At 43.7% G+C, this 27,591-nt stretch overlaps 1 protein-coding gene across 6 annotated transcripts in view; it reads right to left on the bottom strand.

Annotated features, from left to right (window-relative positions):
- garnl3 (GTPase activating Rap/RanGAP domain like 3) overlaps nt 1-27,591 on the bottom strand; it is a 261,207-nt gene that overhangs the window by 64,836 nt on the left and 168,780 nt on the right. For all 6 annotated transcript variants that reach the window (XM_045692975.1, XM_045692952.1, XM_045692967.1 and 3 more), the window contains exons 17-22: nt 19,736-19,810; nt 19,506-19,620; nt 17,912-17,938; nt 16,718-16,822; nt 14,711-14,827; nt 11,860-12,026 (exon numbers count right to left, since the gene is read on the bottom strand). In XM_045692975.1, coding sequence (XP_045548931.1) covers nt 11,860-12,026; nt 14,711-14,827; nt 16,718-16,822; nt 17,912-17,938; nt 19,506-19,620; nt 19,736-19,810 — 606 coding nt within the window. The remainder of the gene's footprint in view (nt 1-11,859; nt 12,027-14,710; nt 14,828-16,717; nt 16,823-17,911; nt 17,939-19,505; nt 19,621-19,735; nt 19,811-27,591) is intronic.

Below are 27,591 nucleotides of genomic sequence, written 5' to 3'. Positions count from 1 at the left end.
CATTGATCTGGTACTGGTACTCCCTGTATATAGCTCCACATTGATCTGGTACTGGTACTCCCTGTACATAGCTCCACATTGATCTGGTACTGGTACTCCCTATATATAGCTCCACAGTGATCTGGTACTGGTACTCCCTGTATATAGCTCCACATTGATCTGGTACTGGTACTCCCTGTATATAGCTCCACATTGATCTGGTACTGGTACTTCCTGTATATAGCTCCACATTGATCTGGTACTGGTACTCCCTGTATATAGCTCCACATTGATCTGGTACTGGTACTCCCTGTATATAGCTCCACAGTGATCTGGTACTGGTACTGCCTGTATATAGTTCCACATTTATCTGGTACTGGTACTCCCTGTATATAGCTCCACATTGATCTGGTACTCCCTGTATATAGCTCCACATTGATCTGGTACTGGTACTCCCTGTATTTAGCTCCACATTGATCTGGTACTGGTACTCCTTGTATATAGCTCCACATTGATCTGGTACTGGTACTCCCTGTATATGGCTCCACATTGATCTGGTACTGGTACTCCCTGTATTTAGCTCCACATTGATCTGGTACTGGTACTCCCTGTATATAGCTTCATTGATCTGATACTGGCACTCCCTGTACATAGCTCCACATTGATCTGGTACTGGTACTCCCTATATATAGCTCCACAGTGATCTGGTACTGGTACTCCCTGTATATAGCTCCACATTGATCTGGTACTGGTACTCCCTGTATATAGCTCCACATTGATCTGGTACTGGTACTCCCTGTATATAGCTCCACATTGATCTGGTACTGGTACTCCCTGTATATAGCTTCATTGATCTGGTACTGGTACTCCCTGTATATAGCTCCACATTGATCTGGTACTGGTACTCCCTGTATATAGCTCCACATTGATCTGGTACTGGTACTCCCTGTATATAGCTTCATTGATCTGGTACCGGTACTCCCTGTATATAGCTCCACATTGATCTGTTACTGGTACTCCCTGTATATAGCTCCACAGTGATCTGGTACTGGTACTCCCTGTATATAACTCCACATTGATCTGGTACTGGTACTCCCTGTATATAGCTCCACATTGATCTGGTACTGGTACTCCCTGTATATAGCTCCACATTGATCTGGTACTGGTACTCCCTGTATATAGCTCCACATTGATCTGGTACTGGTACTCCCTGTATACAGCTTCATTGATCTGGTACTGGTACTCCCTGTATATAGCTCCACATTGATCTGGTACTGGTACTCCCTGTATATGGCTCCACATTGATCTGGTACTGGTACTCCCTGTATATAGCTCCACATTGATCTGGTACTGGTACTCCCTGTACATAGCTCCACATTGATCTGGTACTGGTACTCCCTATATATAGCTCCACAGTGATCTGGTACTGGTACTCCCTGTATATAGCTCCACATTGATCTGGTACTGGTACTCCCTGTATATAGCTCCACATTGATCTGGTACTGGTACTTCCTGTATATAGCTCCACATTGATCTGGTACTGGTACTCCCTGTATATAGCTCCACATTGATCTGGTACTGGTACTCCCTGTATATAGCTCCACAGTGATCTGGTACTGGTACTGCCTGTATATAGTTCCACATTGATCTGGTACTGGTACTCCCTGTATATAGCTCCACATTGATCTGGTACTCCCTGTATATAGCTCCACATTGATCTGGTACTGGTACTCCCTGTATTTAGCTCCACATTGATCTGGTACTGGTACTCGTTGTATATAGCTCCACATTGATCTGGTACTGGTACTCCCTGTATATGGCTCCACATTGATCTGGTACTGGTACTCCCTGTATATAGCTCCACATTGATCTGGTACTGGTACTCCCTGTATATAGCCTCACAGTGATCTGGTACTGGTACTCCCTGTATTTAGCTCCACATTGATCTGGTACTGGTACTCCCTGTATATAGCTTCATTGATCTGATACTGGCACTCCCTGTACATAGCTCCACATTGATCTGGTACTGGTACTCCCTATATATAGCTCCACAGTGATCTGGTACTGGTACTCCCTGTATATAGCTCCACATTGATCTGGTACTGGTACTCCCTGTATATAGCTCCACATTGATCTGGTACTGGTACTCCCTGTATATAGCTCCACATTGATCTGGTACTGGTACTCCCTGTATATAGCTTCATTGATCTGGTACTGGTACTCCCTGTATATAGCTCCACATTGATCTGGTACTGGTACTCCCTGTATATAGCTCCACATTGATCTGGTACTGGTACTCCCTGTATATAGCTTCATTGATCTGGTACCGGTACTCCCTGTATATAGCTCCACATTGATCTGGTACTGGTACTCCCTGTATATAGCTCCACATTGATCTGGTACTGGTACTCCCTGTATACAGCTCCACATTGATCTGGTACCGGTACTCCCTGTATATAGCTCCACATTGATCTGGTACTGGTACTCCCTGTATATAGCTCCACATTGATCTGGTACTGGTACTCCCTGTATATAGATCCACATTGATCTGGTACTGGTACTCCCTGTATATAGCTCCACATTGATCTGGTACTGGTACTCCCTGTATATAGATCCACATTGATCTGGTACTGGTACTCCCTGTATATAGATCCACATTGATCTGGTACTGGTACTCCCTGTATATAGCTCCACATTGATCTGGTACTGGTACTCCCTGTATATAGCTCCAGATTGATCTGGTACCGGTACTCCCTGTATATAGCTCCACATTGATCTGGTACTGGTACTCCCTGTATATAGATCCACATTGATCTGGTACTGGTACTCCCTGTATATAGCTCCACATTGATCTGGTACTGGTACTCCCTGTATATAGCTCCACATTGATCTGGTACTGGTACTCCCTGTATATAGCTCCACATTGATCTGGTACTGGTACTCCCTGTATACAGCTTCATTGATCTGGTACTGGTACTCCCTGTATATAGCTCCACATTGATCTGGTACTGGTACTCCCTGTATATGGCTCCACATTGATCTGGTACTGGTACTCCCTGTATATAGCTCCACATTGATCTGGTACTGGTACTCCCTGTACATAGCTCCACATTGATCTGGTACTGGTACTCCCTATATATAGCTCCACAGTGATCTGGTACTGGTACTCCCTGTATATAGCTCCACATTGATCTGGTACTGGTACTCCCTGTATATAGCTCCACATTGATCTGGTACTGGTACTTCCTGTATATAGCTCCACATTGATCTGGTACTGGTACTCCCTGTATATAGCTCCACATTGATCTGGTACTGGTACTCCCTGTATATAGCTCCACAGTGATCTGGTACTGGTACTGCCTGTATATAGTTCCACATTTATCTGGTACTGGTACTCCCTGTATATAGCTCCACATTGATCTGGTACTCCCTGTATATAGCTCCACATTGATCTGGTACTGGTACTCCCTGTATTTAGCTCCACATTGATCTGGTACTGGTACTCCTTGTATATAGCTCCACATTGATCTGGTACTGGTACTCCCTGTATATGGCTCCACATTGATCTGGTACTGGTACTCCCTGTATTTAGCTCCACATTGATCTGGTACTGGTACTCCCTGTATATAGCTTCATTGATCTGATACTGGCACTCCCTGTACATAGCTCCACATTGATCTGGTACTGGTACTCCCTATATATAGCTCCACAGTGATCTGGTACTGGTACTCCCTGTATATAGCTCCACATTGATCTGGTACTGGTACTCCCTGTATATAGCTCCACATTGATCTGGTACTGGTACTCCCTGTATATAGCTCCACATTGATCTGGTACTGGTACTCCCTGTATATAGCTTCATTGATCTGGTACTGGTACTCCCTGTATATAGCTCCACATTGATCTGGTACTGGTACTCCCTGTATATAGCTCCACATTGATCTGGTACTGGTACTCCCTGTATATAGCTTCATTGATCTGGTACCGGTACTCCCTGTATATAGCTCCACATTGATCTGTTACTGGTACTCCCTGTATATAGCTCCACAGTGATCTGGTACTGGTACTCCCTGTATATAACTCCACATTGATCTGGTACTGGTACTCCCTGTATATAGCTCCACATTGATCTGGTACTGGTACTCCCTGTATATAGCTCCACATTGATCTGGTACTGGTACTCCCTGTATATAGCTCCACATTGATCTGGTACTGGTACTCCCTGTATACAGCTTCATTGATCTGGTACTGGTACTCCCTGTATATAGCTCCACATTGATCTGGTACTGGTACTCCCTGTATATGGCTCCACATTGATCTGGTACTGGTACTCCCTGTATATAGCTCCACATTGATCTGGTACTGGTACTCCCTGTACATAGCTCCACATTGATCTGGTACTGGTACTCCCTATATATAGCTCCACAGTGATCTGGTACTGGTACTCCCTGTATATAGCTCCACATTGATCTGGTACTGGTACTCCCTGTATATAGCTCCACATTGATCTGGTACTGGTACTTCCTGTATATAGCTCCACATTGATCTGGTACTGGTACTCCCTGTATATAGCTCCACATTGATCTGGTACTGGTACTCCCTGTATATAGCTCCACAGTGATCTGGTACTGGTACTGCCTGTATATAGTTCCACATTGATCTGGTACTGGTACTCCCTGTATATAGCTCCACATTGATCTGGTACTCCCTGTATATAGCTCCACATTGATCTGGTACTGGTACTCCCTGTATTTAGCTCCACATTGATCTGGTACTGGTACTCGTTGTATATAGCTCCACATTGATCTGGTACTGGTACTCCCTGTATATGGCTCCACATTGATCTGGTACTGGTACTCCCTGTATATAGCTCCACATTGATCTGGTACTGGTACTCCCTGTATATAGCCTCACAGTGATCTGGTACTGGTACTCCCTGTATTTAGCTCCACATTGATCTGGTACTGGTACTCCCTGTATATAGCTTCATTGATCTGATACTGGCACTCCCTGTACATAGCTCCACATTGATCTGGTACTGGTACTCCCTATATATAGCTCCACAGTGATCTGGTACTGGTACTCCCTGTATATAGCTCCACATTGATCTGGTACTGGTACTCCCTGTATATAGCTCCACATTGATCTGGTACTGGTACTCCCTGTATATAGCTCCACATTGATCTGGTACTGGTACTCCCTGTATATAGCTTCATTGATCTGGTACTGGTACTCCCTGTATATAGCTCCACATTGATCTGGTACTGGTACTCCCTGTATATAGCTCCACATTGATCTGGTACTGGTACTCCCCTGTATATAGCTTCATTGATCTGGTACCGGTACTCCCTGTATATAGCTCCACATTGATCTGGTACTGGTACTCCCTGTATATAGCTCCACATTGATCTGGTACTGGTACTCCCTGTATACAGCTCCACATTGATCTGGTACCGGTACTCCCTGTATATAGCTCCACATTGATCTGGTACTGGTACTCCCTGTATATAGCTCCACATTGATCTGGTACTGGTACTCCCTGTATATAGATCCACATTGATCTGGTACTGGTACTCCCTGTATATAGCTCCACATTGATCTGGTACTGGTACTCCCTGTATATAGATCCACATTGATCTGGTACTGGTACTCCCTGTATATAGATCCACATTGATCTGGTACTGGTACTCCCTGTATATAGCTCCACATTGATCTGGTATTGGTACTCCCTGTATATAGCTCCAGATTGATCTGGTACCGGTACTCCCTGTATATAGCTCCACATTGATCTGGTACTGGTACTCCCTGTATATAGCTCCACATTGATCTGGTATTGGTACTCCCTGTATATAGCTCCAGATTGATCTGGTACCGGTGCTCCCTGTATATAGCTCCACATTGATCTGGTACTGGTACTCCCTGTATATAGCTCCACATTGATCTGGTACTGGTACTCCCTGTATATAGCTCCATTGATCTGGTACTGGTACTCCCTGTATATAGCTCCACATTGATCTGGTACTGGTACTCCCCTGTATATAGCTCCACATTGATCTGGTACTGGTACTCCCTGTATACAGCTTCATTGATCTGGTACTGGTACTCCCTGTATATAGCTCCACATTGATCTGGTACCGGTACTCCCTGTATATGGCTCCACATTGATCTGGTACTGGTACTCCCTGTATATAGCTCCACATTGATCTGGTACTGGTACTCCCTGTACATAGCTCCACATTGATCTGGTACTGGTACTCCCTGTATATAGCTCCACAGTGATCTGGTACTGGTACTCCCTGTATATAGCTCCACATTGATCTGGTACTGGTACTCCCTGTATATAGCTCCACATTGATCTGGTACTGGTACTCCCTGTATATAGCTCCACATTGATCTGGTACTGGTACTCCCTGTATATAGCTCCACATTGATCTGGTACTGGTACTCCCTGTATATAGCTCCACATTGATCTGGTACTGGTACTCCCTGTATATAGCTCCACATTTATCTGGTACTGGTACTCCCTGTATATAGCTCCACATTGATCTGGTACTCCCTGTATATAGCTCCACATTGATCTGGTACTGGTACTCCCTGTATTTAGCTCCACATTGATCTGGTACTGGTACTCCTTGTATATAGCTCCACATTGATCTGGTACTGGTACTCCCTGTATATGGCTCCACATTGATCTGGTACTGGTACTCCCTGTATTTAGCTCCACATTGATCTGGTACTGGTACTCCCTGTATATAGCTACATTGATCTGGTACTGGCACTCCCTGTACATAGCTCCACATTGATCTGGTACTGGTACTCCCTATATATAGCTCCACATTGATCTGGTACTGGTACTCCCTGTATATAGCTCCACATTGATCTGGTACTGGTACTCCCTGTATATAGCTCCACATTGATCTGGTACTGGTACTCCCTGTATATAGCTCCACATTGATCTGGTACTGGTACTCCCTGTATATAGCTTCATTGATCTGGTACTGGTACTCCCTGTATATAGCTCCACATTGATCTGGTACTGGTACTCCCTGTATATAGCTCCACATTGATCTGGTACTGGTACTCCCTGTATATAGCTTCATTGATCTGGTACCGGTACTCCCTGTATATAGCTCCACATTGATCTGTTACTGGTACTCCCTGTATATAGCTCCACAGTGATCTGGTACTGGTACTCCCTGTATATAGCTCCACATTGATCTGGTACTGGTACTCCCTGTATATAGCTCCACATTGATCTGGTACTGGTACTCCCTGTATATAGCTCCACATTGATCTGGTACTGGTACTCCCTGTATATAGCTCCACATTGATCTGGTACTGGTACTCCCCTGTATACAGCTTCATTGATCTGGTACTGGTACTCCCTGTATATAGCTCCACATTGATCTGGTACTGGTACTCCCTGTATATGGCTCCACATTGATCTGGTACTGGTACTCCCTGTATATAGCTCCACATTGATCTGGTACCGGTACTCCCTGTACATAGCTCCACATTGATCTGGTACTGGTACTCCCTGTATATAGCTCCACATTGATCTGGTACTGGTACTCCCTGTATATAGCTCCACATTGATCTGGTACTGGTACTCCCTGTATATAGCTCCACATTGATCTGGTACTGGTACTTCCTGTATATAGCTCCACATTGATCTGGTACTGGTACTCCCTGTATATAGCTCCACATTGATCTGGTACTGGTACTCCCTGTATATAGCTCCACATTGATCTGGTACTGGTACTCCCTGTATATAGCTCCACATTGATCTGGTACTGGTACTCCCTGTATATAGCTCCACATTGATCTGGTACTCCCCTGTATATAGCTCCACATTGATCTGGTACTGGTACTCCCTGTATTTAGCTCCACATTGATCTGGTACTGGTACTCGCTGTATATAGCTCCACATTGATCTGGTACTGGTACTCCCTGTATATGGCTCCACATTGATCTGGTACTGGTACTCCCTGTATATAGCTCCACATTGATCTGGTACTGGTACTCCCTGTATATAGCCTCACAGTGATCTGGTACTGGTACTCCCTGTATTTAGCTCCACATTGATCTGGTACTGGTACTCCCCTGTATATAGCTTCATTGATCTGATACTGGCACTCCCTGTACATAGCTCCACATTGATCTGGTACTGGTACTCCCTATATATAGCTCCACAGTGATCTGGTACTGGTACTCCCTGTATATAGCTCCACATTGATCTGGTACTGGTACTCCCTGTATATAGCTCCACATTGATCTGGTACTGGTACTCCCTGTATATAGCTCCACATTGATCTGGTACTGGTACTCCCTGTATATAGCTCCAGATTGATCTGGTACCGGTACTCCCTGTATATAGCTCCACATTGATCTGGTACTGGTACTCCCTGTATATAGCTCCACATTGATCTGGTACTGGTACTCCCTGTATATAGCTCCACATTGATCTGGTACCGGTACTCCCTGTATATAGCTCCACATTGATCTGGTACTGGTACTCCCTGTATATAGCTCCACATTGATCTGGTACTGGTACTCCCTGTATACAGCTCCACATTGATCTGGTACCGGTACTCCCTGTATATAGCTCCACATTGATCTGGTACTGGTACTCCCTGTATATAGCTCCACATTGATCTGGTACTGGTACTCCCTGTATATAGATCCACATTGATCTGGTACTGGTACTCCCTGTATATAGCTCCACATTGATCTGGTACTGGTACTCCCTGTATATAGATCCACATTGATCTGGTACTGGTACTCCCTGTATATAGATCCACATTGATCTGGTACTGGTACTCCCTGTATATAGCTCCACATTGATCTGGTATTGGTACTCCCTGTATATAGCTCCAGATTGATCTGGTACCGGTACTCCCTGTATATAGCTCCACATTGATCTGGTACTGGTACTCCCTGTATATAGATCCACATTGATCTGGTACTGGTACTCCCTGTATATAGCTCCACATTGATCTGGTACTGGTGCTCCCTGTATATAGATCCACATTGATCTGGTACTGGTACTCCCTGTATATAGCTCCACATTGATCTGGTACTGGTACTCCCTGTATATAGCTTCATTGATCTGGTACCGGTACTCCCTGTATATAGCTCCACATTGATCTGGTACTGGTACTCCCTGTATATAGCTCCACATTGATCTGGTACTGGTACTCCCTGTATATAGCTCCACATTGATCTGGTACCGGTACTCCCTGTATATAGCTCCACATTGATCTGGTACTGGTACTCCCTGTATATAGCTCCACATTGATCTGGTACTGGTACTCCCTGTATATAGCTCCACATTGATCTGGTACTGGTACTCCCTGTATATAGATCCACATTGATCTGGTACTGGTACTCCCTGTATATAGATCCACATTGATCTGGTACTGGTACTCCCTGTATATAGCTCCACATTGATCTGGTACTGGTACTCCCTGTATATAGCTCCAGATTGATCTGGTACCGGTACTCCCTGTATATAGCTCCACATTGATCTGGTACTGGTACTCCCTGTATATAGATCCACATTGATCTGGTACTGGTACTCCCTGTATATAGCTCCACATTGATCTGGTACTGGTACTCCCTGTATATAGATCCACATTGATCTGGTACTGGTACTCCCTGTATATAGCTCCACATTGATCTGGTACTGGTACTCCCTGTATATAGATCCACATTGATCTGGTACTGGTACTCCCTGTATATAGCTCCACATTGATCTGGTACTGGTACTCCCTGTATATAGCTCCACAGTGATCTGGTACTGGTACTCCCTGTATATAGCTCCACATTGATCTGGCACTGGTACTCCCTGTATATAGCTCCAGATTGATCTGGTACTGGTACTCCCTGTATATAGATCCACATTGATCTGGTACTGGTACTCCCTGTATATAGCTCCACATTGATCTGGTACTGGTACTCCCTGTATATAGCTCCACATTGATCTGGTACTGGTACTCCCTGTATATGGCTCCACATTGATCTGGTACTGGTACTCCCTGTATTTAGCTCCACATTGATCTGGTACTGGTACTCCCTGTATATAGCTTCATTGATCTGATACTGGCACTCCCTGTACATAGCTCCACATTGATCTGGTACTGGTACTCCCTATATATAGCTCCACAGTGATCTGGTACTGGTACTCCCTGTATATAGCTCCACATTGATCTGGTACTGGTACTCCCTGTATATAGCTCCACATTGATCTGGTACTGGTACTCCCTGTATATAGCTCCACATTGATCTGGTACTGGTACTCCCTGTATATAGCTTCATTGATCTGGTACTGGTACTCCCTGTATATAGCTCCACATTGATCTGGTACTGGTACTCCCTGTATATAGCTCCACATTGATCTGGTACTGGTACTCCCTGTATATAGCTTCATTGATCTGGTACCGGTACTCCCTGTATATAGCTCCACATTGATCTGGTACTGGTACTCCCTGTATATAGCTCCACATTGATCTGGTACTGGTACTCCCTGTATATAGCTCCACATTGATCTGGTACCGGTACTCCCTGTATATAGCTCCACATTGATCTGGTACTGGTACTCCCTGTATATAGCTCCACATTGATCTGGTACTGGTACTCCCTGTATATAGATCCACATTGATCTGGTACTGGTACTCCCTGTATATAGCTCCACATTGATCTGGTACTGGTACTCCCTGTATATAGCTCCACATTGATCTGGTACTGGTACTCCCTGTATATAGATCCACATTGATCTGGTACTGGTACTCCCTGTATATAGATCCACATTGATCTGGTACTGGTACTCCCCTGTATATAGCTCCACATTGATCTGGTACTGGTACTCCCTGTATATAGCTCCAGATTGATCTGGTACCGGTACTCCCTGTATATAGCTCCACATTGATCTGGTACTGGTACTCCCTGTATATAGATCCACATTGATCTGGTACTGGTACTCCCTGTATATAGCTCCACATTGATCTGGTACTGGTACTCCCTGTATATAGATCCACATTGATCTGGTACTGGTACTCCCTGTATATAGCTCCACATTGATCTGGTACTGGTACTCCCTGTATATAGATCCACATTGATCTGGTACTGGTACTCCCTGTATATAGATCCACATTGATCTGGTACTGGTACTCCCTGTATATAGCTCCACATTGATCTGGTACTGGTACTCCCTGTATATAGCTCCAGATTGATCTGGTACTGGTACTCCCTGTATATAGCTCCAGATTGATCTGGTACTCCCTGTATATAGCTCCAGATTTATCTGGTACTGGTACTCCCTGTATATAGCTCCACATTGATCTGGTACTGGTACTCCCTGTATATAGCTCCACATTGATCTGGTACTGGTACTCCCTGTATATAGATCCACATTGATCTGGTACTGGTACTCCCTGTATATAGCGCCACATTGATCTGGTAATGGTACTCCCTGTATATAGCTCCACATTGATATGGTACTGGTACTCCCTGTATATAGCTCCACATTGATCTGGTACTGGTACTCCCTGTATATAGATCCACATTGATCTGGTACTGGTACTCCCTGTATACAGTTCCATTGTTGTGTATTTTATTTAAATACTTCTTGTGTTACAATTTTGTTTTCGTTGGGAAAGGTTCGTAAGTAAGCATTTCAATGTAAAATTTACACCAGTTGTGTTTGGCGCATGTGACAAATAAAATGTGATTTTATTTTCCTTGGAAGGTATACTGATTAATGACTTGTTGAACTCATTCAATCATTCCCCCAAAAATGTGTAAGTGCTGTGTGTGTTTCTGTGTGCGATTAAACTGTGCGCGCGTCTGTATGTGTCTACTTGTGTGTACAGTTTCTCTCACCCGTATGTACTGGAACTGGTCCACGGGTGAGTCGGTTGCAGCAGCGAGGGCACCTAGGCCGTCGAGGCGGGGCTGTTTCCTGGTGATTAGGAGGAGCTTATTCCTGATGGCCGCCACGATCCTCAACTCTGACCCATGGTGGGTGTTGATGGAGTATAGGTGACACCCTGGGACAGGGAGAAAGGGGGAGGTGGAGAGGAGAGAGAGAGGATAAAGGTGTGTGTGAGAGAGAGAAAGAGAGGGCAGGAATATGTTTGAGAGGTTAGCTCCAGTATGCAATAGAGCAATGGAATTATTACTACTATTACTATTATTACTATTATTATAACTATATTACTATTATTATAACTATTATTACTATTACTGTTATTATAACTATTATAACTATTACTATTATTATAACTATTATTACTATTACTATTATTATAACTAGTATTACTATTACTATTATTATAACTATTATTATTATTACTATTGCTATTACTGTTATCATTATTACTATTATTACTATTGCTGTTATTATAATTACTATTATTACTATTACTATTATTTATATTACTCTGAGCAAATTATTACTATTATTACTATTACTCTGAGCACATTCCTCTTTGAGTGCTGCTGCTATCCTTCCCTTTGCTACCCTCCCTCTGCTATCCCTCCCTCTGCTATCCCTCCGTCTGCTATCCCTCCGTCTGCTACCCTCCCTCTGCTATCCTTCCCTTTGCTACCCTCCCTCTGCTATCCCTCCGTCTGCTACCCTCCCTCTGCTATCCCTCCGTCTGCTACCCTCCCTCTGCTACCCTCCCTCTGCTATCCCTCCGTCTGCTACCCTCCCTCTGCTACCCTCCCTCTGCTATCCCTTCCTCTGCTATCCCCCCTCTGCTATCCCTCCGTCTGCTACCCTCCCTCTGCTATCCCTCCGTCTGCTACCCTCCCTCTGCTACCCTCCCTCTGCTATCCCTCCGTCTGCTACCCTCCCTCTGCTACCCTCCCTCTGCTATCCCTTCCTCTGCTACCCCCATCTGTTATCCCTCCTTCTGCTATCCCTCCCTCTGCTATCCCTTCCTCTGCTATCCCTTCCTCCGCTATCCCCCCTCTGCTATCCCTCCGTCTGCTACCCTCCCTCTGCTACCCTCCCTCTGCTACCCTCCCTCTGCTATCCCATCCTCTGCTACCCTCCCTCTGCTACCCTCCCTCTGCTACCCTCCCTCTGCTACCCTCCCTCTGCTATCCCTTCCTCTGCTACCCCCATCTGTTATCCCTCCTTCTGCTATCCCTCCCTCTGCTATCCCTTCCTCTGCTATCCCTTCCTCCGCTATCCCCCCTCTGTTATCCCTCCTTCTGCTATCCCTCCATCTGCTATCCCTCCAAGGCAGTTAACCCCCAACAGCAACTGCTCCCCTGGCGCTGATGAAGTGGACGTCTCCTCCCTGAGTGGCCTATTGGCTCTGGTCCTTACATGGTTCTATTCCTCCTCTTTTTCTGTCACACACAAACACACACACACTTCCATGGCTGTAACACACACACACCACCCCACCCAATACACACCCACTGATGTAGTGTACTGTAGTGAAGGTTGTATCGGGGAGGCCATACAGGCAGTGTAGGGTGTGTGTTGTAACAGAGGCTGGTCCTCTCCCCAGGAATAGATCAGTGCTGTGGCTGAGGCCCGGGGTGGAATGCTCCCCTCTACTACACCTCACTGAGATGCCTGGGAATATGTGTGTCTATTAAGAATAAATACATAAACATACATGTATTATATATTATTCATATGTGAGGTGTGTGTGTGCGTGTGTGTTCGTGAGTATGCACGCAAGTGTGTGTCCAAAGGTGTCATGCCCATAGGTGGCATAAGGGCACGTGCCCCCTCAAATTAGTCATTTTTTAAATGTTATTTTTTTTAAATTAATTACTAAACTTCCTTTTAAGCCCTTGTTTTATCGTCATTTATTAAAAGATCTGTCAGCGGTATTTTGCAGAGGGGGCACGCTGATTGGACCAGGTAAGGAGTACCCATTCTCCCTAGTAAGTGGTTCCTTCGAAGGTGCAACACAGAGCAAAGATATGCTAGGCAGGACACTAGATACTCTAGTGCGTGCAGACAGTATCGTCAGTGGAGGAGGAGAGAGGGTTTCAAGTGACACTATAATTGCACACAGAGTTAGTCTATGCAACTTATTATGACTTGTTAAGCAAATCTTTACTCCTGAACTTATTTAGGCTTTCCATAACAAAGGATAGAATACTTATTGACTCAAGGCATTGCGGATTTTCAGTTTGAATTAATTTGTAAAAATGTCTAAAAACATAATTCCACTTTGACATTATGGGGTATTGTGTGTAGGCTAGTGACACAAAATCACAATTGAATGCATTTTAAATTAAGGTTGTAAAAACAAAGGGGAGTGAATACTTTCGGAAGGCACTGTAGGTTCCTATATAGAGTAGTTTGTCAAACTAGCTTAGCTGGCATGTGTGCTGGCAAGGTTGCTAGACTTTACAAAATACAAACATTGCTTGAATTCTTGGGTTATGATACCAGTGTGGCAGTGGTAATAAGGCATAAAAGTTCTTAAAGAATCAATGTGCATCATTAATTAAAATGACAATTTAACAGATAAAGAGATTATGCTTCGATAATCCTTTTTTTTCTTTTCACATAGAATTAGGCATAATGATTATGCCTCTAGATTGCAGGAAAAAGTTGTTTCAGATGTTTGAAAAATTCTCAGATGGACCACCCCCACCGGATCCTCACATACTTTGTGCCCCCTCCAAAATAATGGGTGCATGACACCCCTGTGTGTGTGTGTGTGTGTGTGTGTGTGTGTGTGCATGTGTGTACCTTTGGTCTTTTCCAGTTTGTTCTCTCGACTGTCACACTTGGTGCGGACCAGCTGCCTCTCCTCCAGGCCTCTCTTGAGCATGCTCAGTCTGAACACATAGAGACGTGCATCCTTCCCTGGAAAACAACACAACAAAACATCCTCATTAAAGCTAATCTGGGGTTTGTGTTTCAGCCCAAAAGTAGCCCTGAGATATAAGACGAAGGATAGCGATTGAGAAATGTAACCAGCTTCAAATTAATAAACACAGCTGTGGCCTGACAGTCCATGAAATCAAAATGTTATAAATATGCAAATATTCCAGATTGGACATTTAGTACAATTTTTATAAATGTTCTTCTGTTTTACATGTTTCTGTAATAGTCTTCCACTGTAGTCTGTATCCACCCACAAACCACCTGTGTTCTGACACATGTAGCATGTTAAAGGCCAAATTTAGCCGTTTTATTTCAATATCATATTATTTCTGTGTACCTTACCGTTATAGACTTTTTAGCAAAAAACTATTTATCAAGCAAGATTTTTGCTAAGACTGTCTGGGAGTGGTCTGAGTAGGAAGGGAGAAACTGAGCTCTAGCTGTTATTGGCCGAGAGGTTTGGAACTCACTTTGTTATTGGTCTATTAACCAATTTACTGCATGGTGATGTCACAATGGAATGCAGACTCTCCCACCTATGCAAACCAACCAGCAACTATCCGGAAATAATACTGATTTAAAAAATCACACTTTTCCAGTGATTAGTTTCAATATAATATAAAACACAGGAAAATGTGTTTTTATTTTTTACTGCACTGGTCCTTTAACAGAAGGCAATCTTGGACTATTGTCACAACATGTTGTGTGAGATTAAAATAGGCTTAATTAAATCTCTATGGAATCCTAACACTGGTAGCAGCTCATTTAAAGAGATGCTCTGTCACAATTTAGTGAGTTCTGTCTGTCACTATTATGGTGCATTAATTAGAATGTATGTAAATACAAGACTGGCATGTGTGATTGGTGCTATATGTCATCTGGAATGGAATTTCTTGCAAAAGGTTAATTAAAATTCAAACAAGCTGCATTGGCATTACAATTTCTTCTGTTCTGTCTGTCTATGTGACTGTCTCTGTGTGTGTCCATCTGTTTCTCTCTTTCACTTACTTCCTTCATATTTGTCTCTCTCTCTCTGTGTTCTTTCTCCCTCTCTCTCTGTTCTATCTCCCTCTCTAATACCAGTGGAAAGTGCATCTCAATAGGTCAACCCAGAACCTGGTCCTGCAGGACACACACACACACACACACACACACACACACACACACACACACACACACACACACACACACACACACACACACACACACAGCAGTCTACAGGGGGAGGATGTGTATAGGTCAGCCCCCTCAGACCACAAAGGGAGATCAATGTGTTCGCTAGAGCAACTGAGAGACAAGTAAACACCCTAAAATACACAAGGAGAGAGATGGAGGGAGGGAGGGAGGGAGGGAGGGAGGGAGGGAGGGAGGGAGGGAGGGAGGGATGGATGGAGGGAGGAAGAAAGAGAGAGAGCGGGAGAGAGAGAGAGAGAGAGAGAGGGATGGATGGAGGGAGGAAGAAAGAGAGAGAGAGAGAGAGAGAGAGAGAGCGGGAGGGATGGAGGGAGGGAGGAAGAAAGAGAGAGAGCGGGAGGGATGGAGGGAGGGAGGAAGAAAGAGAGAGAGCGGGAGGGATGGAGGGAGGGAGGAAGAAAGAGAGAGCGGGAGGGATGGAGGGAGGGAGGAAGAGAGAGAGCGGGAGGGATGGAGGGAGGGAGAAAGAAAGAGAGAGAGCGGGAGGGATGGATGGAGGGAGGAAGAAAGAGAGAGAGCGGGAGGGATGGAGGGAGGGAGGAAGCAGATGAAAATAGAAAGGGAGACAGAGAAGGTGAGGGAGAGAAAGAGGAGGAAGCAGATGAAAATAGAAAGGGAGAAAGATATGTAGGAATGGAGAAACAGCTGCTTGGTCTAACTAAGGATAGTACCCACCTTTGTCAGCCCTGGTGATGAGGAGGTCCTGAGGCTCTACAACGTGTATCTGTTTCACCACCATAGTCTTATCAAACACCTGCACTGGGGGCAGGACCTGGGCATCTACAAACACAACAGAACACCATAATAGTCTTATCAAACACCTGCACTGGGGGCAGGACCTGGGCATCTACAAACACAACAGAACACCATAATAGTCTTATCAAACACCTGCACTGGGGACAGGACCTGGGCATCTACAAACACAACAGAACACCATAATAGTCTTATCAAACACCTGCACTGGGGACAGGACCTGGGCATCTACAAACACAACAGAACACCATAATAGTCTTATCAAACACCTGCACTGGGGACAGGACCTGGGCATCTACAAACACAACAGAACACCATAATAGTCTTATCAAACACCTGCACTGGGGGCAGGACCTGGGCATCTACAAACACAACAGAACACCATAATAGTCTTATCAAACACCTGCACTGGGGGCAGGACCTGGGCATCTACAAACACAACAGAACACCATAATAGTCTTATCAAACACCTGCACTGGGGACAGGACCTGGGCATCTACAAACACAACAGAACACCATAATAGTCTTATCAAACACCTGCACTGGGGACAGGACCTGGGCATCTACAAACACAACAGAACACCATAATAGTCTTATCAAACACCTGCACTGGGGACAGGACCTGGGCATCTACAAACACAACAGAACACCATAATAGTCTTATCAAACACCTGCACTGGGGGCAGGACCTGGGCATCTACAAACACAACAGAACACCATAATAGTCTTATCAAACACCTGCACTGGGGACAGGACCTGGGCATCTACAAACACAACAGAACACCATAATAGTCTTATCAAACACCTGCACTGGGGACAGGACCTGGGCATCTACAAACACAACAGAACACCATAATAGTCTTATCAAACACCTGCACTGGGGGCAGGACCTGGGCATCTACAAACACAACAGAACACCATAGTAATTTCTCTGTTGGTTATTCAGCACCAGCCAGTATTATTAGTGGGTCTTACCAACTGTTATTAGAAACACTGATATTGTTGCTGCAGTAATGAAACCATTGGCTGATACAGTTGGCTGAAATGTGATGTAGGTTTATTCAATACTAAGGTGTTGTAGCACTGAATGGGGAGAGCTGAGTGTGTTACACTCACCTGGGTTTGAAAGAAGAGGATCAACAGCTGAAATATAGGGACATTATAACAGTAAGAATTCAACTTTCAGATTACATCAATTCTGATTGAATCATTGACATTGCTGCTGCTCCAGTTTCAACTGTTATGCCTGCGGCTATGGAACCCTGACCTGTTCACCGGACGTGCTACCTGTCCCAGACCTGCTGGAACCCTGACCTGTTCACCGGACGTGCTACCTGTCCCAGACCTGCTGGAACCCTGACCTGTGTACCGGACGTGCTACCTGTCCCAGACCTGGAACCTGTGTACCGGACGTGCTACCTGTCCCAGACCTACTGGAACCCTGACCTGTTCACCGGACGTGCTACCTGTCCCAGACCTGCTGGAACCCTGACCTGTTCACCGGACGTGCTACCTGTCCCAGACCTGCTGGAACCCTGACCTGTTCACCGGACGTGCTACCTGTCCCAGACCTGCTGGAACCCTGACCTGTTCACCGGACGTGCTACCTGTCCCAGATCTGCTGGAACCCTGACCTGTTCACCGGACGTTTTACCTGTCCCAGACCTGCTGGAACCCTGACCTGTTCACCGGACGTTCTACCTGTCCCAGACCTGCTGGACCCCTGACCTGTTCACCAGACGTGCTACCTGTCCCAGACCTGCTGGAACCCTGACCTGTTCACCGGACGTGCTACCTGTCCCAGACCTGCTGGAACCCTGACCTGTTCACCGGACGTGCTACCTGTCCCAGACCTGCTGGAACCCTGACCTGTTCACCGGACGTGCTACCTGTCCCAGACCTGCTGGAACCCTGACCTGTTCACCGGACATGCTACCTGTCCCAGACCTGCTGGAACCCTGACCTGTTCACCGGACGTTCTACCTGTCCCAGACCTGCTGGACCCCTGACCTGTTCACCGGACGTGCTACCTGTCCCAGACCTGCTGGAACCCTGACCTGTTCACCGGACATGCTACCTGTCCCAGACCTGCTGGAACCCTGACCTGTTCACCGGACGTGCTACCTGTCCCAGACCTGCTGGAACCCTGACCTGTTCACCGGACGTGCTACCTGTCCCAGACCTGCTGTTTTGGACTCTCTCTCTACCGCACCTGCTGTCTCTAAATCTGAATGATCAGCTATGAAAAGCCAACTGATATTTACTCCTGAGGTGCTGACCTGTTGCACCCTCTACAACCACTGTGATTATTATTATTTGACTCTGCTGGTCATCTATGAATGTTTGAACATCTTGGCCATGTTCTGTTATAGTCTCCACCCGGCACAGCCAGAAGAGGACTGGCCACCCCTCATAGCCTGGTTCCTCTCTAGGTTTCTTCCTAGATTCCTGCCTTTCTAGGGAGTTTTTCCTAGCCACCGTGCTTCTACATCTGCATTGCTTGCTGTTTGGGGTTTTAGGCTGGGTTTCTGTACAGTACTTCATGATATCGGCTGATGTAAGAAGGGCTTTATAAATACATTTGATTGATTGATATTCATGGCTAAGTGATAATTGAATAATGCATAGGACTGTGATAATAAAACATAATCCACTTCATTCATGAAGCACTTTTGATTTTAAATCCTCAAAGTGTGTGTGATGACCTCACCATCTATCATCATGACCCCTGCTGCTTCCGTGGCGACCAGCAGAGACTGACCCCAGGAGTCAGCGCACACCGTCTCATAGGGGAATGTACTGCAGAATGACTGGGACTCCCACGGCTGTAACACACACACACACACACACACACATGAGGATACAAGGAAAACGCAGCAGGTATAACAGCAGGCCTGTATGGTATGGCACGCTACAGTATGGATGGTTCAGTCACATCACCTCTTTTCTACACAGGCCTGTAGTGACCAGACTGGTGGGGGCGTCTCCTCTGACGATGGTCTTCAGCTTTAGTGCCTGAACAACAGGGAGAGAGGCTAAGTGACTGTGTGAGTGTGTGTGTAAGATAGAGAGAGAGAGAGAGAGAAAGAGAGAGAGAGAGAAATAGAGAGAGAGAGAGCGAGAGAGAGAGAGAGAGAGAGAGAGAGAGAGAGAGAGAGAGAGAGAGAGAGAGAGAGAGAGCGATGGCCTTTTATGCCATCAAAAGGAACATAAAATTTGACATACCAATTAGGATCTGGCTAAATATACTTGAATCAGTTATAGAATCCATTGCCCTTTATGGTTGTGAGGTGTGGGGTTTGCTCCCCAACCAATAATTCACAAATTGGGACAAACATCAAATTGAGACTCCGCATGCAGAATTCTGCAAAAATATCCTCCGTGTACAGCGTAAAACATCAAATAATGCATGCAGAGCAGAATTAGGCCAATACCCGCTAATTATCAAAATCCAGAAAAGAGCCACTAAATTCTACAACCACCTAAAAGGAAGTGATTCCCAAACCTTCTATAACAAAGCCATCAACTACAGTATTATTTGCATTGTGTGCCCCCCAACCCCTCTTTTATGCTGCTGCTACTCTTTATCATATATGCATAGTCACTTTAACTATACATTCATGTACATACTACCACAATTTGCCCGACTAACTGGTGCCTGTATATAGCCGCACTACTGTTATAGCCTCGCTACTGTATATAGCCTCGCTACTGTATATAGCCGCACTACTGTTATAGCCTCTCTACTGTATATAACCTCTCTACTGTATATAGCCTCTCTACTGTATATAACCTCTCTACTGTATATAGCCTCGCTACTGTATATAGCCTCGCTACTGTATATAGCCTCGCTACTGTATATAACCTCTCTACTGTATATAGTCTCGCTACTGTATATAGCCTCGCTACTGTATATAGCCTCTCTACTGTATATAGCCTCGCTACTGTATATAGCCGCACTACTGTTATAGCCTCGCTACTGTATATAGCCTCTCTACTGTATATAGCCTCTCTACTGTATATAGCCGCACTACTGTTATAGCCTCGCTACTGTATATAGCCTCGCTACTGTATATAGCCTCTCTACTGTATATAGCCTCGCTACTGTATATAGCCTCTCTACTGTATATAGCCTCGCTACTGTATATAGCCTCTCTACTGTATATAGCCTCGCTACTGTATATAGCCTCGCTACTGTATATAGCCTCGCTACTGTATATAGCCTCGCTACTGTATATAGCCTCGCTACTGTATATAGCCTCGCTACTGTATATAGCCTCTCTACTGTATATAGCCTCGCTACTGTATATAGCCTCTACTGTATATAGCCTCGCTACTGTATATAGCCTCTCTACTGTATATAGCCTTGCTACTGTATATAGCCTCTCTACTGTATATAACCTCTCTACTGTATATAGCCTCGCTACTGTATATAGCCTCTCTACTGTATATAGCCTCGCTACTGTATATAGCCTCTCTACTGTATATAGCTTCACTACTGTATATAACCTCTCTACTGTATATATCCTCTCTACTGTATATAGCCTCTCTACTGTATATAACCTCTCTACTGTATATAACCTCTCTACTGTATATAGCCTCGCTACTGTATATAGCCTCTCTACTGTATATAGCCTTGCTACTGTATATAACCTCTCTACTGTATATAGCCTCTCTACTGTATATAGCCTCTCTACTCTATATAGCCTTGCTACTGTATATAGCCTCTCTACTGTATATAGCCTCTCTACTGTATATAGCCTCTCTACTGTATATAGCCTTGCTACTGTATATAGCCTCTCTACTGTATATAGCCTCTCTACTGTATATAGCCTCGCTACTGTATATAGCCTCTCTACTGTATATAGCCTCGCTACTGTATATAGCCTCGCTACTGTATATAACCTCTCTACTGTATATAGCCTCTCTACTGTATATAGCCTCGCTACTGTATATAGCCTCTCTACTGTATATAGCCTCTCTACTGTATATAGCCTCTCTACTCTATGTAGCCTCTCTACTCTATGTAGCCTCTCTACTGTATATAGCCTCGCTACTGTATATAGTCTCTCTACTGTATATAGCCTCTCTACTGTATATAGCCTCGCTAATGTATATAGCCTCGCTACTGTATATAGCCTTGCTACTGTATATAACTTCTCTACTGTATATAGCCTCTCTACTGTATATAACCTCTCTACTGTATATAACCTCTCTACTGTATATAGCCTCTCTACTGTATATAGCCTCTCTACTGTATGTAGCCTCTCTACTGTATATAACCTCTCTACTGTATGTAGCCTCTCTACTGTATATAACCTCTCTACTGTATATAGCCTCTCTACTGTATATAGCCTCGCTACTGTATATAGCCTCTCTACTGTATATAGCCTCGCTACTGTATATAGCCTCGCTACTGTATATAGCCTCGCTACTGTATATAGCCTCGCTACTGTATATAGCCTCTCTACTGTATATAGCCTCGCTACTGTATATAGCCTCTCTACTGTATATAGCCTCGCTACTGTATATAGCCTCTACTGTATATAGCCTCGCTACTGTATATAGCCTCTCTACTGTATATAGCCTTGCTACTGTATATAGCCTCTCTACTGTATATAACCTCTCTACTGTATATAGCCTCGCTACTGTATATAGCCTCTCTACTGTATATAGCCTCGCTACTGTATATAGCCTCTCTACTGTATATAGCTTCACTACTGTATATAACCTCTCTACTGTATATATCCTCTCTACTGTATATAGCCTCTCTACTGTATATAACCTCTCTACTGTATATAACCTCTCTACTGTATATAGCCTCGCTACTGTATATAGCCTCTCTACTGTATATAGCCTTGCTACTGTATATAACCTCTCTACTGTATATAGCCTCTCTACTGTATATAGCCTCTCTACTGTATATAGCCTTGCTACTGTATATAGCCTCTCTACTGTATATAACCTCTCTACTGTATATAGCCTCGCTACTGTATATAGCCTCTCTACTGTATATAGCCTCGCTACTGTATATAGCCTCTCTACTGTATATAGCCTTGCTACTGTATATAGCCTCTCTACTGTATATAACCTCTCTACTGTATATAGCCTCGCTACTGTATATAGCCTCTCTACTGTATATAGCCTCGCTACTGTATATAGCCTCTCTACTGTATATAGCTTCACTACTGTATATAACCTCTCTACTGTATATATCCTCTCTACTGTATATAGCCTCTCTACTGTATATAACCTCTCTACTGTATATAACCTCTCTACTGTATATAGCCTCGCTACTGTATATAGCCTCTCTACTGTATATAGCCTTGCTACTGTATATAACCTCTCTACTGTATATAGCCTCTCTACTGTATATAGCCTCTCTACTGTATATAGCCTTGATACTGTATATAGCCTCTCTACTGTATATAGCCTCTCTACTGTATATAGCCTCTCTACTGTATATAGCCTTGCTACTGTATATAGCCTCTCTACTGTATATAGCCTCTCTACTGTATATAGCCTCGCTACTGTATATAGCCTCTCTACTGTATATAGCCTCGCTACTGTATATAGCCTCGCTACTGTATATAACCTCTCTACTGTATATAGCCTCTCTACTGTATATAGCCTCGCTACTGTATATAGCCTCTCTACTGTATATAGCCTCTCTACTGTATATAGCCTCTCTACTCTATGTAGCCTCTCTACTCTATGTAGCCTCTCTACTGTATATAGCCTCGCTACTGTATATAGTCTCTCTACTGTATATAGCCTCTCTACTGTATATAGCCTCGCTACTGTATATAGCCTCGCTACTGTATATAGCCTTGCTACTGTATATAACTTCTCTACTGTATATAGCCTCTCTACTGTATATAACCTCTCTACTGTATATAACCTCTCTACTGTATATAGCCTCTCTACTGTATATAGCCTCTCTACTGTATGTAGCCTCTCTACTGTATATAACCTCTCTACTGTATGTAGCCTCTCTACTGTATATAACCTCTCTACTGTATATAGCCTCTCTACTGTATATAGCCTCGCTACTGTATATAGCCTCTCTACTGTATATAGCCTCGCTACTGTATATAGCCTCGCTACTGTATATAGCCTCGCTACTGTATATAGCCTCGCTACTGTATATAGCCTCTCTACTGTATATAGCCTCGCTACTGTATATAGCCTCTCTACTGTATATAGCCTCGCTACTGTATATAGCCTCTACTGTATATAGCCTCGCTACTGTATATAGCCTCTCTACTGTATATAGCCTTGCTACTGTATATAGCCTCTCTACTGTATATAACCTCTCTACTGTATATAGCCTCGCTACTGTATATAGCCTCTCTACTGTATATAGCCTCGCTACTGTATATAGCCTCTCTACTGTATATAGCTTCACTACTGTATATAACCTCTCTACTGTATATATCCTCTCTACTGTATATAGCCTCTCTACTGTATATAACCTCTCTACTGTATATAACCTCTCTACTGTATATAGCCTCGCTACTGTATATAGCCTCTCTACTGTATATAGCCTTGCTACTGTATATAACCTCTCTACTGTATATAGCCTCTCTACTGTATATAGCCTCTCTACTGTATATAGCCTTGCTACTGTATATAGCCTCTCTACTGTATATAGCCTCTCTACTGTATATAGCCTCTCTACTGTATATAGCCTTGCTACTGTATATAGCCTCTCTACTGTATATAGCCTCTCTACTGTATATAGCCTCGCTACTGTATATAGCCTCTCTACTGTATATAGCCTCGCTACTGTATATAGCCTCGCTACTGTATATAACCTCTCTACTGTATATAGCCTCTCTACTGTATATAGCCTCGCTACTGTATATAGCCTCTCTACTGTATATAGCCTCTCTACTGTATATAGCCTCTCTACTCTATGTAGCCTCTCTACTCTATGTAGCCTCTCTACTGTATATAGCCTCGCTACTGTATATAGTCTCTCTACTGTATATAGCCTCTCTACTGTATATAGCCTCGCTACTGTATATAGCCTCGCTACTGTATATAGCCTTGCTACTGTATATAACTTCTCTACTGTATATAGCCTCTCTACTGTATATAACCTCTCTACTGTATATAACCTCTCTACTGTATATAGCCTCTCTACTGTATATAGCCTCTCTACTGTATGTAGCCTCTCTACTGTATATAACCTCTCTACTGTATGTAGCCTCTCTACTGTATATAACCTCTCTACTGTATATAGCCTCTCTACTGTATATAGCCTCTCTACTGTATATAGCCTCTCTACTGTATATAGCTTCACTACTGTATATAGCCTCTCTACTGTATATAGCCTCTCTACTGTATATAGTCTCTCTACTGTATATAGCCTCTCTACTGTATATAACCTCTCTACTGTATATAGCCTCGCTACTGTATATAACCTCTCTACTGTATATAGCCTCGCTACTGTATATAACCTCTCTACTGTATATAACCTCTCTACTGTATATAGCCTCGCTACTGTATATAACCTCTCTACTGTATATAACCTCTCTACTGTATATAGCCTCTCTACTGTATATAGCCTCTCTACTGTATATAGCCTCTCTACTGTATATAGCCTCGCTACTGTATATAGCCTCTCTACTGTATATAGCCTCGCTACTGTATATAGCCTCTCTACTGTATATAGCCTCGCTACTGTATATAGCCTCTCTACTGTATATAGCCTCGCTACTGTATATAGCCTCTCTACTGTATATAGCCTCGCTACTGTATATAGCCTCGCTACTGTATATAGCCTCGCTACTGTATATAGCCTCGCTACTGTATATAGCCTCGCTACTGTATATAGCCTCTCTACTGTATATAGCCTCGCTACTGTATATAGCCTCTCTACTGTATATAGCCTCGCTACTGTATATAGCCTCTACTGTATATAGCCTCGCTACTGTATATAGCCTCTCTACTGTATATAGCCTTGCTACTGTATATAGCCTCTCTACTGTATATAACCTCTCTACTGTATATAGCCTCGCTACTGTATATAGCCTCTCTACTGTATATAGCCTCGCTACTGTATATAGCCTCTCTACTGTATATAGCTTCACTACTGTATATAACCTCTCTACTGTATATATCCTCTCTACTGTATATAGCCTCTCTACTGTATATAACCTCTCTACTGTATATAACCTCTCTACTGTATATAGCCTCGCTACTGTATATAGCCTCTCTACTGTATATAGCCTTGCTACTGTATATAACCTCTCTACTGTATATAGCCTCTCTACTGTATATAGCCTCTCTACTGTATATAGCCTTGCTACTGTATATAGCCTCTCTACTGTATATAGCCTCTCTACTGTATATAGCCTCTCTACTGTATATAGCCTTGCTACTGTATATAGCCTCTCTACTGTATATAGCCTCTCTACTGTATATAGCCTCGCTACTGTATATAGCCTCTCTACTGTATATAGCCTCGCTACTGTATATAGCCTCGCTACTGTATATAACCTCTCTACTGTATATAGCCTCTCTACTGTATATAGCCTCGCTACTGTATATAGCCTCTCTACTGTATATAGCCTCTCTACTGTATATAGCCTCTCTACTCTATGTAGCCTCTCTACTGTATATAGCCTCGCTACTGTATATAGTCTCTCTACTGTATATAGCCTCTCTACTGTATATAGCCTCGCTACTGTATATAGCCTCGCTACTGTATATAGCCTTGCTACTGTATATAACTTCTCTACTGTATATAGCCTCTCTACTGTATATAACCTCTCTACTGTATATAACCTCTCTACTGTATATAGCCTCTCTACTGTATATAGCCTCTCTACTGTATGTAGCCTCTCTACTGTATATAACCTCTCTACTGTATGTAGCCTCTCTACTGTATATAACCTCTCTACTGTATATAGCCTCTCTACTGTATATAGCCTCTCTACTGTATATAGCCTCTCTACTGTATATAGCTTCACTACTGTATATAGCCTCTCTACTGTATATAGCCTCTCTACTGTATATAGTCTCTACTGTATATAGCCTCTCTACTGTATATAACCTCTCTACTGTATATAGCCTCGCTACTGTATATAACCTCTCTACTGTATATAGCCTCTCTACTGTATATAGCCTCTCTACTGTATATAGCCTCGCTACTGTATATAGCCTCTCTACTGTATATAGCCTCGCTACTGTATATAACCTCTCTACTGTATATAGCCTCTCTACTGTATATAGCTTCACTACTGTATATAGCCTCTCTACTGTATATAGCCTCTCTACTGTATATAGCCTCTCTACTGTATATAGCCTCTCTACTGTATATAGCCTCTCTACTGTATATAGCTTCGCTACTGTTATTTTTCACTGTCTTTTTACTGTTGTTTTATTTCTTTACTTACCTATTGTTCACCTAATACCTTTCTTGCACTGTTGGTTAGAGTCTGTAAGTAAGCATTTCATTGTAAGGTCTACCTGTTGTATTTGGTGCACGTGACAAATGAACTTTGATTTGATTTGATTATAAAAAAACATTTCGTGTTTTCCTATTGCTAGTTACAGTCTTGTCTCATCGCTGCAACTTTGAAATGGAATTGAATTAAATTGAGAGCGAGAGAGAGACAGAGGTGTGTGTGTGTGTGAGAGAGAGAGAGAGAGAGAGAGAGAGAGAGCATTCTGTCTTTGTGACTTTTTTGATTCTCATAGCTGTGTGTGTGTTAGTGTGGGTGTGTGTCCTAGCTGTGTGTGTGTTAGTGTGGGTGTATGTCATAGCTGTGTGTGTGTTAGTGTGG

The sequence above is a fragment of the Salmo salar genome, chromosome ssa01 (genome assembly GCF_905237065.1).
Source record: "Salmo salar chromosome ssa01, Ssal_v3.1, whole genome shotgun sequence".
In the NCBI taxonomy this organism is placed as follows: domain Eukaryota; kingdom Metazoa; phylum Chordata; class Actinopteri; order Salmoniformes; family Salmonidae; genus Salmo; species Salmo salar.
Note: the sequence above shows the minus strand (reverse complement) of the source record. Positions and strands in the feature narration are given on the sequence as shown.